This window comes from Dermacentor andersoni, chromosome 11, assembly GCF_023375885.2.
Source record: "Dermacentor andersoni chromosome 11, qqDerAnde1_hic_scaffold, whole genome shotgun sequence".
Taxonomy (NCBI): domain Eukaryota; kingdom Metazoa; phylum Arthropoda; class Arachnida; order Ixodida; family Ixodidae; genus Dermacentor; species Dermacentor andersoni.
In genome coordinates, this window is record NC_092824.1 from 108,118,636 (window position 1) to 108,133,720 (window position 15,085).

The window sequence follows — 15,085 nt, forward strand, 5'->3', positions numbered from 1 at the left end:
CCTGAGGCTGCTATCGAATTGGCGACAACGTTCACAAAGTTCAATGCAGCAAAAGCGCGTCATGCCTGAGCGAATGATCTGATAAAGAGCGATATTTCTGTAGAAGCGATAACCGGTAAAGGGAGAAACAATGTACGGTGCATGGTGATTATGATAGCTGTGAGGAATGCGAATTTGCGCGAATTATTAGAAAACAAAACAGTATAATCGAATGAACAACATATTCCTGTTTTGTTTAAGCTCGCCGCAGATAAACACTCCGGCCAACATAGTATATCAAGCGCTTCTGGTAAGGATATTTCGAAACGTACGTTGCTCCAAGATCAAGCTAACCGTGGTTTCAATTGTTAGCTTAGACATGACATCACGTGGGAATTGAGATGGAGTCGCCGAATAAACAACGTGTCACAGTGCCACCGCGACTTGAAGGCATGTCATCACGACTAGCGAACCAAAATTGAGCGTACAAGTCCAGCTCTCGCGGCATATCAGGGCGGTGGCATTCAAGCCTCATTGTCAGACCACCATAAGTGCTGCCGCAATCACAATTATTTCTAACAATGAAGCCACACCTACAGCAGCCAAAACTTAATGCTTTGGAAGGAAGACGCATTAAGCTAGCATCACTGAATACATTCGAGCCATGAATGTCCAGCACCGTGCGCATAAGAGGTAGAAATGCTCGTAAGGCGTGTGCGCGGCTTAAACACGGCATAACATATGACAGCGCTGTGATATAATTATACTATTTGCACTAGCCCCAACGCAAGTCGTAAATATAACGACCTCGGTAAATTGCAATTGTAGGTGTCAGCATAAACGACTGTAGAAACTAATAAAACACTCAATTACATCAGTCTCCTAAAATTCGTTGGTCTACAGGTTCACATGCAAACCTTGAATGCCGGAAGTGTCGCATTAAAATCTTCCGACTTCCGAACAATACACGCATGCTATTTCGCGCTAACGGGAGAATGACATCTGCGAGAAACGACAACGTATGTGTTATGGCCGGGCTTTCATTAGCTTCGACAAAATTAAACGAGAGCGTTTTTTGAGATTTTGCGAACGAAATTAGATTGTGGCGTTCTTTTCAAGCAACGTACAGTTACTCTTCTTATCACCGAACTGGAGTAACCACGCTCGCAACACAATTTTCAGCTTACTAGCGCGAAAAATAATATCCGTGCCGCTTACCGCACTCCCAGACACGTCGACCGCAGCCAGGTCCCGACAGCGTTCTGCCGCGGTAACGTGTATGCCTGCCTGGCGCATGCGGGACCGTTTCCTAGGCAACCGAGCAGAGTTAACCCGAGCAGCGCAGGTCTCCTCAGGCTTCGTTGTTCTTCCGTCGGGGCCTTCCTTTCGGCTATCGTTATCATCTATCGCACGCCCTGCAGCTTGCAAGTCATCGACGCGCTCGCACTATCAGCTCTGCGTAGGCTCGCATGAACATTTTTAGACGTCGATGTCGGACGCTATTCGAACCAAAGAAGACGGCTGCAGTGGAAGTCGCGTATACTGGCCTATGGCTGCTCGGGTGAAGCCGGCGGCTGCCACATTTTCTTTTTTTTGTTTTGTTTTTTTTTGGGGGGGGGGGGGGGGCATGAAGCGGCCTGCCGAGAGCTTCGCAGCGCTGTTCGCCGACTTTTCAAGCGGTTTTCAATTGCTTAACGGATTTTCAAGTTATAATGCAACACTGTTTCCATTTTATCGGCATGAATATGCAGCTGCCGCAAAGTATAAAAACATTCGCGCAATTATTAGCCTTATTCGCCTTCTTTAATGCAGCGTAATAATTGATCAATCATGAAAGCTGTCAGAACAAGAACAATTAACTGAAAACATAGCATGAGAAATAGCAGTACATGCAACAAGCATAAGTATTCGTTATCTTCATAATCATCCGGTGTTGCCGGTGCTGTAGTATCCTCATTGCATAAAGAGTCTCGGAACTTTGGTGGCGGCCGTTTCCTTTCAACCTTAAATATCAAGTTTTCCTTCATTTAAGAGCAAGGCAGTGCTAACCTGCTACTTTGTTTAAACGAGAAGGATAACACTAACATGTCAACTGCTTGTACGCCAACTTTCCTAAAAACACCCGAGCGCGCTAGCACATTTTGGGATTCGCACAGCACCGCGTACGGCAAGATACGACGACTCGAAACGCACAAGCTGCGGCGACTGGCTTGCTTTTGCCCCCCGAAAGATGGCGACGCGGCGGCTTCACTTGTCGGGCGCTCCCTCCACTCCAGCAGTCTTTCTTTGACCTCCTTGATTCAAACTTGCAACCTTACACTGAATAGCTGCGGCTTCATTCGCTGCGCATTCCTGGACCCTAAAGTATACGCTGCTCATCAACTTTTTAATGCGACACTTGCGTCATAAGTTACAGAGGCATATGCACATATATATGCATGAGATGATTGAATGTACGCATATGCGGGCTTTCTGCACAGATTTGAGGCACTCTGGGTGAAGCAATTAGGAAAAGCTGGAAAAACTGTAAATTACCGCAGCAAACACAGAAAGGAAACGATGTAAGTTATAATTTTCTTGTGTTTCTATAAAAAACCAACTTTGTTCTCAGGTAATTAAATATTATAGAATAGTACAGTAAACCCGCTGTTGATTGGTACGACTACTGAGATTGCATTACGTCAGAACCCTCTATACGATTATGTCAGTTGGAGATCACCTTCTGATGGCTTGACTAAATTGTAAACGATGTTATCGTCCATTAATTTGTGTCCAAGTTATAATATGCGTGTTTGGAATGTCCGGCGCTTATGGTTGCTGTTTACCTATTACAATATTGAATTATGAGGTTTCACGTGCCAAAACACGATTTGATTATGAGGCACGCCATAGTGCGGGGCTCCGGATTAATTCTGACCACCACGGGGTCATTAACGTGCGCCTACGTAACACGAGTGTTTTGCATTTCGGCCCCATAGAAATGCGGCCGAGCGGCCGGGTTGTGATCCCGCGACTTCATGCTTAGCAGCGCAGTATCATAGCCGCGAAGCCACCGCAGCGGGTTATTATTACATTAACATTGTGCTTGCTGTAAAAACTGTTTATTAATTAAAAAAAAGTTTGAAGGCGATTCAACGTCAGTCGGAGTCTATGGAAGACATTGTCTTCCTTGGCGAGTTGACGGTAAGAATGAGGTGCCTGAATCGCACGATTTATTGTGAAAGCCGCGCTGAGAGCGAAAACTCCTGATCGACGTCAACTAGAGGTTTAATTACCTTTCAACTTCTTGTCACCATTTATCGTCATTGTAATCATCATCATCACATTCCGAATGAGCCCAGTAACACACATTTAGTGGCACAGCCCCAGCAACTACAGCGGCCCATGCGCAATGTCGTCACATACCCATTAACACCAAGGGAACATAACTTGTGGTGAATACCCAGTGGCACTTGTATTCAGATTGCACTATCTCATGGATTGGCTCAAGAAAGAGACTAGAAACAAAATAAAAAGACATATATGCCTGATACGGAAAAGTGGTGGTTATTCGTCAAGGAAGACATTGCATTTATTGTTTCCGTAGAATTACAGGTCAGGAGAACGTACGGCTAAAGGCCGAAAACTGCCTGACAATAGTCCTAGCAGCCGTGCATTGTTCAACAGTGGCGTGAACCTGCTATAAGAAATTAAACAAATAGTGGATGCATTGTACGGGAAAACAACCTGGTACAGCAAGATTAGCGACAATTAATAGCACACACAACAAAATCATTTTTTTACATACATCGTAAACGACATGGTGATTGAAGTACATATTCTATGTAGATGTATAGGACGACAAATATAATGAAAAACATTTGCGAAAGGAGACGCTGACACACATTCTCCCACATTCATTAGAATTTTCTTGCAGGTGTTGATTTAAAAACGTAGGTATTAGGTACTTATCTTGTCGAGTTCCATATTTGGTTCTACAGAAAGAAACTTGAAATTTAGTTTGCATTGCTCGTTAGCTGTGTCTACAAATTCAGACTCATTTTTTCTGTGTTTCGCCCTGTAAGTATGTAGATTGAGGTTATATAGCTGATCAACATTTAGTATGCAACTTTTTGAGAAGGCCTGTGCTGTGTGATCGAGCCATGCGAGCTTTTTCACGTGGTGGACAGCTTGTTTTTGAAGGACTGTTAGCCTGCCTAACTTGGCTTCTGGTGCCCCAGATCAATAAGCAGTAGGGCAAATGAGAATGGGTGAATAAATTATGTTGTCTTCGACTGCCGTTTTTAGTGCGAAGCATTCTTGACTTCAAATCAGCTTTCTGTAACCGGCGTCTGGCCGTTTTCGATGGCCGATCCCGAAAACAGTTCGGACTAAAAATGTGGGCCGACACAAAGTAGTGAGGTTTAATATGTGGGCCGCTCTCACGGGTACGTGCCGGCCTTTTATGGAATTTTTCATGACAATTTGGGTATGTTCCACTGTACATATGTGCCACTCCACGGGTACGGGCCACTCTTAAATAATGAACCTCTTCAACGGCAACTTCGGCATGTGCACCAGGGTCCGCTGGATATGTACCGCTCTTCATTTATGCTTTTTTGTCACCAGCTTTGGTCAGTGGGTACGACAGCAGCAGCAAACAACAATGGAGTATTGACATCGGCGTAATGCTTCGTAGTGATCTTGGTTAAAACACGTTGGCGGGCTAGTTGGTTAGAATCCCTGGTAGAGTGTATAAGCGCGACTGAACGAGGACGTAGAAAGAAACAGATACACAGAGACAGCGCTTCTTCGCTGCCTCTGTGTATCTGTTTCTACGTCCTCGTTCAGTCGCGCTTATACACGCTACCATGGCTTCGTAGATGTTTCCATGCCAAGGCGGAATGGATAGCTATCGCGTACTATCCCTCAATTTAAGTAAGCCACGAGTTGCATGCATGCACATTCAGCAGCAGTGATTAATTAAGTTTGACTTTATTCGCTGGCTCTCGATACCGGCGTGTGAACAACTTGACGTAAAGAAAATGCGAATACGGATGTATGCGTGAAAGTACATGCGTGAGAACAGCGAGTACGCGGCGAACAGCGTGGTGCCGTTCATGGAGGTTATTCATAGGCTTCACTGCAGACGGTCCAAAAATTTGAATTCACCACTACAGAGACGCTGGGAAAAAGAATCCAGGCTGTTTTCGGCCATAGCTAAGCCTCGCAATGTACAGTAATCGTAGCACCATCATTTGAAGTTGGCGCTATGGCACTTGTTCGACTGTCTCGCGCTCCCATTTTACTTCCACTGGACGCCACGGCCTTCCTTTTTTTTTCGTATCAGCTTTTCGATCACGCTTAAAAAATAAAAAAAAAAGTGGGAATTTTACGTGCGAAAATCACGATATGATCACGAGGTACACGGTAGTGGAGGGGACGCCGGTATCATTTCGAAGTTCTGGGATTCTTCAACAATTTAACGTCGGCTATCGAGCTTTTTTTGAACGATTGCGTCCTGTATCGACAATAAAGAACGCTGACGGCGTGATGTTTCTGCAAGCAGATATTAACGCTATCTCTCACTGGTGCTTGCAAAGCAAAATGGCTTCGAATGTTTCAAAAGTGCTAAACAATTCTCCCGCCACAGTGAGCCATTCCTTCATGCGCACAGCATTAACGATACACCCTTCTTTTGGTTAATGTCTTCCTTTCAGTGAGTATCTAGGCGTTCATCCAACAAGCGATCTCGCCTGAAATACGCATGTCACTTTCATCATGGCTAACACAAATCGCATACTGGAATACATGGAAGGAAATATGACAACGCGCCATCGATATGGTACCCTCATACCAAAACTCTGATGCTAGAGCTGTTCAAAACGCGCAGCACGTCTCATTCTTTATGATCAAGCATTCATCCAGAGTAACACTAACCACAAACAAGTTCTCGCTCGCATCCCTTTCATTACGCAGAAAAGCCCTTTTCACTACCCGCTTTTCTTTAGCATTGCGCTCTTGGGTCTCCCGGGGCGGCTGGGGAGCATACCCATACCATTATACTTTTGTTCTCAAAATATGCATCATGAACATGGTAGCGACAGACATCCATTATTACACCGACGCCCCTTTCATCAACCAAATATTAAGCACACAAGTTCGGAATCCACACCTGCTCCGCCCTCAGCGCCGGATATTTTCGCACCATAATCCTTCAATTCCAAAGCGTCATCCGAGTGGAATCGGCTACAGTCCATTTTGGTAATATCTAAAAAATTAAGATTTAAGGAAAAACATTTTTGGTTATCTTACCACTGAATGGGTCTTTTCGCATGCACTTTGTGGTTCAGCTGTGCAGTTCATGCTTCACATACTGCGCTGCATTACTGTACTACCTGTTGTTTGTATTTGTTTTTACTTGTGGCGCAATTTAATCTATCTTCCTGAAACTTCCTATTAGTCTTTTTGAGTGCGTTCTTTTTTCATGTGGGAATACGTATATTTTTTTTTTTTTATGTTCACTGCAGGACAAGAGCCTCTACCCGCGATCGCAAATTACCCCTGTCTTACACTAGCCGATTCTAACTTGCACTTGCAAATTTCGTCATTTCGTCAACCCACCTAGTTCACTGCCGCACTCGACTGCGCTTCCCTTCCCATGGCCCCTATTCTGTAGTTCTAATCATCCACCAGTTATCTACCCTACGCATTACATGGCCTTCCCAGCTCCTTCTTTATATGCGTAAATATTGCGATGCCACCAACGATAATCCTGTACGTCCGTCACGTCAGACGAATGCAATGGCTCATACCCACGTAAGGCAGAGGCTACAAGCGCAAGGAGAAGCGTACATGCATACATTCATGGATAGACCTGAAGGGGGCATTGGACAAAGTAGCACACGAGGCTATCCTGCGGAATCAGCAACACAGGATGCGAGGAGGGAACACACGATTACGTTGCTGATTTTCTATCTCACCGCACAGCCACCACCAAGATCGGGGATATAGCCTGTCACCATCATACTCGAAAGCAAAGGCACTCCCCAGGGCTCGGTTCTTTCCGCGATTCTCTTCAGCATTGCGCTCCTGGGGCTCCCGGGGCGGCTGGGGGGCATATCGAACCTACGCCATGCACTATAAGCAGATGATGTGACCCCACGGACGGGTGCGGACTCGCTCGGCGGCGTGCAAGACACCCTGCAAATGGCAGCGGACACGGTAAACCAATATGCAGAAGAGATCGGACTTGTCTGCTCGCCTCAGAAGTGAGAGCTTCTTGTGGTCCGGCGGCGTCGCACCCAGAAGGATGAAGATAGCATGCAGATCATCCTAGAGGGACAGGTTATAAAGCCCTCCAAAACCCTCAAACTCCTTGGACTCCTCATACAAGCTAACGCAAAATGCGACCAGATGATCCAACACCTCACCAGGAAAAGCAGTTGGTCTTACTGATGATTCGTACAATAACAAACAAACACCGAGGCATGAAAGAGAACGAACCCATCCACCTCGTTCGAGCCTTCATCCTGGCTAGGGTGACGTATGCAGCGCCGTACGTGGTACTGACGAAAACAAAGACAAACTAAACACACTCATTCGAAAAACTACAAAGCAAGCACTTGGCATCCCTATGAGCACGACCGCACACAGCATTCTGCGTCTCCATAACACGGTTGAAGACTTAATAGAAGGCCACTTCTCCAGTCAGAAAATGCGTCTGGCTACGACCCAAACAAGGAGGAAAGTTCTTAAGCAAATCAAGTGGAACTCCCTTACAAATGCTAAACCACCCAGACTACGCCCAGAAGATCGGGGACGTCATGGCATGATCCCTCACTTACGGGAAAATATATACCCTGCCTGCCACCAAGGGCAGCGCGAAGCAAGAGCCAAGGCCCTGGGCCGGACTTACGGGTTTCGACACGAGGTAGGCTATACAGACGCAGCCGCATACCGTGGGGAAGAGCCAAAGCAGTCGTGGTGCCGACAAAGACGGATCTCCTCGTGAGCGCCACCATGCCATATGCAAGAACACAGGAAGGAGAGGAACTAAGCGTGGCATTAGCCCTAACACAGACTACGGCAACATCCATTATAACTGATTCTACAGAAATGTGCAGCAGCTTTACGTCGGGCTGGGTGGCACCAACGACTCTACACATAAGAACAGCACGGTACTAGAAAGAAATGTTGAAATAGTGCCGACACCTGCTCACGCCACTCTGGAGAGCAACGAACTCGCCCAATACAAGGCCCGAGAATTATCGACCACGCACCGGAAGACACAGAAGAGATCAGTGACAACATGCCAAAAAATCACTCAACACTGCAGACTCAATCCGAGAGCAATGGCTCATAACCCCGTAAGCAATGAAGAAATGAAATGGCTTATACCACGTAAGGCAGCCACTACAAGCGTTCATAAAAGTGAAGCAAACATTGCATACATCCATTGAAATCACCTATACAACACACAGAACAGCCACCCATACGTTTCAATAAAGAACGTGATTCCTACAATAAACCCATGGCCCTCCGTCCGCCGCAGCTGCAGAGCATCTGACCAAATAAGGCGGCGGTCAGACCTGTAACGCAGCAGAGGGTGCTAAGAATCTCTACGTCCAGACGGGCCGCCAACGGAAACTGACCCTGTCCACCTTTAACAGCCGAACTCTGTCAAGCGAGGCTAGTTTAGCAGGAGTCTGAGGAACTATCAGACATTGGGATATCATCGGCCATAGTGAGATTTGTAGAACTGGTGAGGCTTATACATTGCTGAGTAACGGCCATGTCCTCTGCTATAGAGGTCTCCCAGGTAAGAAGCAATACTGGGTAGGATTCCTAATCCATAAGAACATAGCGGGCAACATTGATGAATTCTACAGTATTTATGAGAGGGTAGCTGTAGTCGAAATCAAACAATCAGAGGCATAGATTAAAGGTAATACAAGCCTAAGCGCCTACATCCAGTCACGATGATGATGAACAAGGTCGGTTTTATGAAAATGTTGAATTAGCAATGAGAAAAGTGCAAACTCAGTATACTGTAGTAATGGGCGACTTCAATGCAAAATTGGGGATAAAGGAGGTTGGTGAACAAGCAGTTGGCAGCTACGGCGTCGATACTAGAAACGCTAGAGAAGAGATGCTGGTAGAATTTGCAGAAAGGAACAAGCTTCCAATGATAAACACCTTTTTTAGGAAGCGTAGAAACAGTGTACCTGGAAAAGCTCTAATGGCGAAAGAAGAAATGAAACTGATTTCATACTTTCTGCTGATCCCAGCATAGTGCAGGATGTAGAAGTGATAGGTAGGGTAAACTGCAGTGACCGTAAGTTAGTGAGGGCTAGCATTCACCTCAATCTGAAGAAAGAGTAAAATTGGTCAAGAAGAAACAGGTCAACCTGGACGCAGTAAGGGTAAAAGCAGGGAAATTCAGGCTGCTACTTGCAAACAAATATGCAGCCTTAGAATAGAGAGATGAACATGACGTAGAGATGATGAATGAAACCGTAAGTAGGCTGGCTTCAGAGGCAGCAATTGAAGTTGCAGGCAAGGTACCAAGGCAACCACTAGGCAAGCTCTCCCAAGTTACAAAAGGCTAAAAAAAAAAAACGACAATGAATATAAGCGTCCAACTCAAGAGATAAGATAGACTTCGAGGAACTGTCAAAATTGATCAATAAAACAAAAATAAGTGATATTCAAGACTATAACGTGAGAAAGACCGAAGAAGCCGTAAAGAAATGGAAATCAATGAGAAGGAAACTTGGCATAGGACAAACCAAGATGTATGCACTGAAAGATAAGCAGGGTAATATCAGCAATCTTGAAGGTATAGTAAAAGCAGCGGAAGAATTCTATACTGACCTGTACAGTGCTAATATCTAACCAATTAGAGCAAATAGAGTTTTTCCTCCTCCTCCTCTACCCAGAAGAGTCAGGATACCTCCATTACAAACAGTAATGAACAGGATACAGGGACTTCAAAAACTAGTGTAGAGGTCAGAAGGGTCTTGCAAGACATGAAACGGGGAAAAGCGGCAGGAGAAGATGGAATAACAGTCGATTTAATCGGAGAAGAAAAACTGGTGGCTCTCTATACGAAATGTATATCAACTGCAAGGGTCCCAGAAAACTGGAAGAATGCAAACATTATACTAATCCACAAATAAGGAGACATTGAAGAACTGGAAAATTATAGGCCTATTAGCTTACTCCCGGTATTATAAATATATTTACTAATGTCCAATAAAATAAAGACAACACTGGACTTTAGTCAACCAAGGGAACAGGCTGGCTTCAGGAAGGAATACTCAACTATGGATCACATCCATGTCATGAATCAGCTTATCGAGAAATCCGCAGAGTACAATAAGCCTCTCTGTGGCTTTCATTGATTACGAAAAGGCATTTGGTTTAGTAGAGATACCAGCAGTCATAGAGGCATTACGTAATCAAGGATTACAGACCGCTTGTGTAAATACCTTGGAGAATATCTGCAGAGGTTTCACAGCTGCCTTCATTCTACCCAAGAAAAGCAGGACGATACCTATAAAGAAAGGGGTCAGACAAGGAGACCCAATCTCTCCAATGCTATTCACTGCGCGCTTGGATGAAGTATTCAAGCTAATAAACTGGGAAGGCTTAGGAGTAAAGATCGACGGCGAATATCTCAGCAACCTTCGATTTGCCGATGACATTGTTCGATTCAGCAACAATGCAGACGAGTTACAACAAATGATTGAGGACCTTAATAGAGAGAGTGTAAGAGTGTGGTTGAAGACTAATGTGCAGAAGACAAAGATAACCATGAATAGCCGGGCAAGGGAACAGGAGTTCAAGAACCACAGTAAGCCTCTAGAGTCTGTGAAGGAGCACTTTTACCTAGGTCAATTAATCACAGGGAACCATGATCATGAGAAGGAAATTTATAGAAGAATAAAAATGGGTGGGACCGCATACGGCAGACATTGTCAGCGCCAGACTGGAAGAAAGGTAAACAACAAATGCATTCTACCGGTGCTAACACATGGGGAAGAAACATGGAAGTTGACAAAAAAGCCTGAGAACAAGGACCGCGCAAGGAGCGATGGAACGAAGATTGCTAGGCATAACGTTCAGAGAAAAAGGCGGTTTGGATGAGGGAGCAAACAGGTATAGCAGATATGCTTATTGACATTAAGAGAAAAACATGGAGCTGGGCAGGTCATGTAATGCGCCGGTAAGATAGCCGTTGGACAATTCGGGTTACAGAATCGTTACCAAGAGAAGGGAAACGTAGTCGAGGACGGCAGAAGACTATGTGGAGCGATGAAACTGGTTCTGGTTCGAATCGGTTGGCGCAGGACCAGGGTAATTGGCGATCGCGGGAAAAGGCCTTCATCCTGCAGTGGACATAAAATAGACTGATGATGATGATGAAACGACAAGCTCAAAACAAGCATACGAACCATAACTAAAATATTGGATACCCCCCTCAGCAAATGTAGTGGTGGTTTTGCAACAGCTTCGTTGGATACCCAGCTTGATATGGACCAATATCAGTTGATAAATGTCGGATCAAGTTCGATAAGACTGATGACCGATGAGGGTTGATAAGAGTTTATACTTTCCGGATCAAGTTTCATAACATTGATAATTACAATGGGCTGTGTGAAGATGAGCGAGTGGTACAATTCTTACGCATACTTATACAACGCCCAAAGTAGTTTCTGCGTGATTTTTTTTCTCTTATCGTCAACTAGAATATCGGTTATCCTCGTTTGTTCACTAATCCACACCGCTCTCTTCCCGTCCCTTAACGCTACATCTAACCTTTTTCGTTCCATCGCTCTTTGCGCGGTAATTAAGTTGTTCTTGAGCTTCTTTGTTAACCTACAAGTTCCTGTCCCATATGTTGGCACAGGCAGAATTCAATGGTTGTACACTTTTCGTTTCAATGTGAGTGGTAAGCTCGATGGCAGTATTTGGTAATGCATTCTGTATGTCCCCCAACCCATTTTTATTCTTCTATGAATTTCCTTCTCATGATCAGACTCCCCTGTGATTAGTTGTCCCAGGTAAACGTACTCCTTTAGACTCTTGGGGCTGACGGGCGGTCCTTATTCTTGTTCACTTGCCCGGCTATTCATCATTATCTTTTTCTTCTACATATTAATCTTTAACCCCACTCTCACACTCTCTGTTAAGGTCCTCAATCACTTGTAATTCGTCTGCATTGTTGCTCAAGAAGACAATGTCATCTACAAACCTAAAGTTTCTGAGATTGTCACCGTAGATCCTCACTCCTAAGCCTTTCCAGTTTAACAGCTTGATACTTCTAAGCATGCAGTGAATATTATTGGAGAGATTATGCCTCCTTGTTTCATTCCCTTCTTGATAGCTAACTTCTTGATAGGTATTCACTTATGTATATTCTAATTAGTTGAATCAGTTGCATGAATAGCCTCAAATAAAAATTTATTGATGAGCTATGAAGACAATAACACAGAGGCAGCTGCATTAGCTCAGAAACGCAGCGGTGCATTTGTTGGCATCAGATCGCGGTCACCGTCCGCGAGATAAAACTGTAGAAAAATTCACGAACGAAAGTTTAAAACTACTGAAAGCAGCGATAACTGGGCACTTATATCGACGGTGATGAGAGCCGACTTACATTTACTGATACTGTACTTCCTACACTTACACTTCCCCGAAGAGGAATACAATGCTCGCCGGGGATAAAGATTTCTCTCCTATGGCGACATAAGCAATGAAAAAAAAATGATCTCACTCTAAAAATTTGCACCTGTCTGGGTTTACAAAGGGCGTTCGGTCGTCCCATGGCTAAAACCTTCACGTTTAATGAGCAAGACCAAATCGTTGGTATGGACCTATGAAGGTATCCTGTTTGCAGACTTTTTCTGGAAAGAATGATGATAGCAGTGACAGATCACGGAACGCCCTTTAAAAAAACATTCGAATCTTTTGCTGTCAAATTGTCCTGTCGGATATCTTGTTTGTGCCAAGGCTGTCATAATTATTGTACAGTTTCAACCAGCTTTCTCTCGTCGCACATCTAGATGGATCTCGTTATCCTGTGCTATACATAGATAATTTCTATTGGCAGAAAGGCAGAGAGGTCGGCCTGAGTATGGCGCCACTAGCCTCCGACTTAACGCTTGTGAACGGGTTTAGGGGAATAAGAAAGATGACAGACTGCGAAGAGGAAGAAGGATGGAGGCACACGGAACGCGATGCTGATGAGAGCTGCAGAGCCTGCTTTTCTGTGCAACGTGCTGTTCCTTAAGTTTTTTTAAAACCCTTGATCGTAAGGGCGTCACCCTTTGGTCAAACAAACACTAAAAGTTTTTTAGTACATTATATTGGGGCCGGTAAAGCTGGCTACCCGAGCAGCTTTATTTCACACTTTCCCTCCGCAATACTGTACTTTTGCGGCAATAAAGGATGCATACATGCATACAAATTGACACACTCTAGTGGTGAACAAGCAGAAACACTATATAATAGAATAAATTAATAAAGTCACTACCATCTTGCCCGAGTTTCATGCCCTCTAAGAATGAAAGAACCAAACCTTTTCTTGTGAAGGAAGGAATTAAAGCGACAGTCATCTGACAAGAATGATGGCGAGTAAGATCGGCAATCGTCAAATACATTGGACGCTTCAAGACGGTTCGGGAGTCGTTCATGCGCTACAGCAGATGAACCGAATGTACTCAGAGCGACCTTTTTCGACCACCCGAACAAGGCGACTGTCTCTGGAGCGCTCCGAAAAGACGAAGTGTGCATTAAGCATTAGCAGATCTAGGGGGGGGGGGGGGGGGGGGGGAGGGGGATGTGCTGGGTCCAGGAACATTTTAGTGCCACCTTTATCGTGCTTTTTATGAAGCTTAGCCCAGACAGAATTGGCACGGCCTAAAAATGTATTTTCGCTTCTTTTGTGCCACGCATGAAAGTATCTCGTCTGCCGACTTTTTCTGGCAATTAAGAATAATGATACTTGGGACAGAAGACGCGAAACGTCCATTAGCTCTTTCGTTACCACGCCTATTCAAATCTATACGCCATATCTAGATCTATAATGCTATAACCCGCTCGGGTACTTGGCAGAAGAAAGGCTGTTAGTACAAGGAATAATTTGCTAGCGCGAATGTTAACAGCATTGCAGCAGACTAGAGCATCGCTGTAGTAAGGGCTCAAACTGCTCTACGCGGTGCACTTGAAGGTGACATCATCGAGAAACTCTGGTCAAGAAATTTTTTTACCAAGATCAGTAGCGAAAATTATTTTTTCGCCATTTCTAACCGCCGTGGTTGCTTAGTGGCTTTAGTTTTGAGCTGCTGAGCATGAAGTCGCGGCATCAAATCCCGACCACGGCGGCCGCATTTCGATGAGGTCAAAATGCAAAAACGCCCGTGCACTTAAATTTAGGTGCACGTTATAGAACCCTATAAGGTCAAAATTAATCCGCAGTCACCCACTACAGAGCGCCTAATTATCAGATATAGTTTTCGCACGTCAAACCACAATTCTTTTAGGCATTTCTAAGCACAATTAAATTCCTTTAACTGCATTAATTAGCACGTGTCCGCGAACATAATTTTCAGCTTATTAGTACAAAAAATAATATTCGTGCCACTCACCGCACTTGCCGCCACGTCGACCGCAGCCAGGCCCCGACAGCATTCTGCCACTCTCACACGGCATGGCGCATGAGGAGCCGTTTCCTAGGCGACCGACCAGAGTTAACCTGCATATAGCATACGCCTCATTTTTCTACCAGCACGGTCGTCGTTTCTGAAATCGTTATCGCCTATCATAAACGCCGCACTTCATACAATTCATCGACGCTTACAGACTATCAGCAATGTTCGTAGTTCGCAAGAAGACGTCCTTCAAACTTCGAAACACACTGAATATCTGTTGGCTTCAATCGCCGCGCTCTGCTTCGGTCAATGTAGGCGCAATTGTGTCGGCCAGGCACGTACCCGGGGGGGGGGGGGGGGGGGGACCGCCCCTTTTTCTGAAATTAAGCAGCATACCCCACCTTCCTCCCCGCCCACGCCACCACCACACACATTCCTAAAGCGCCGTCAAATCAATGTTGAGACTTAAC

At 45.0% G+C, this 15,085-nt stretch overlaps 1 protein-coding gene across 11 annotated transcripts in view; it reads right to left on the reverse strand.

Moving 5' to 3' along the window:
- LOC126539424 (uncharacterized) overlaps positions 1-15,085 on the reverse strand; it is an 83,442-nt gene that overhangs the window by 45,681 nt on the left and 22,676 nt on the right. For 7 of the 11 annotated variants that reach the window (XR_011891065.1, XR_011891064.1, XR_008614235.2 and 4 more), the window contains one exon: positions 14,613-14,719. The exons of 2 other annotated variants lie outside the window; for them this stretch is intronic. Coding sequence is in view for 4 of the 9 variants with exons in the window: in XM_055075369.1 (XP_054931344.1) it covers positions 14,613-14,719 (107 nt within the window). In the remaining 5 variants the exon portion in view is untranslated. Of the gene's footprint in view, positions 1-1,197; positions 1,571-14,612; positions 14,720-15,085 lie in introns of those variants that run through there. 2 more of the 11 variants (XR_011891067.1, XM_072285464.1) reach the window with 2 other exon arrangements.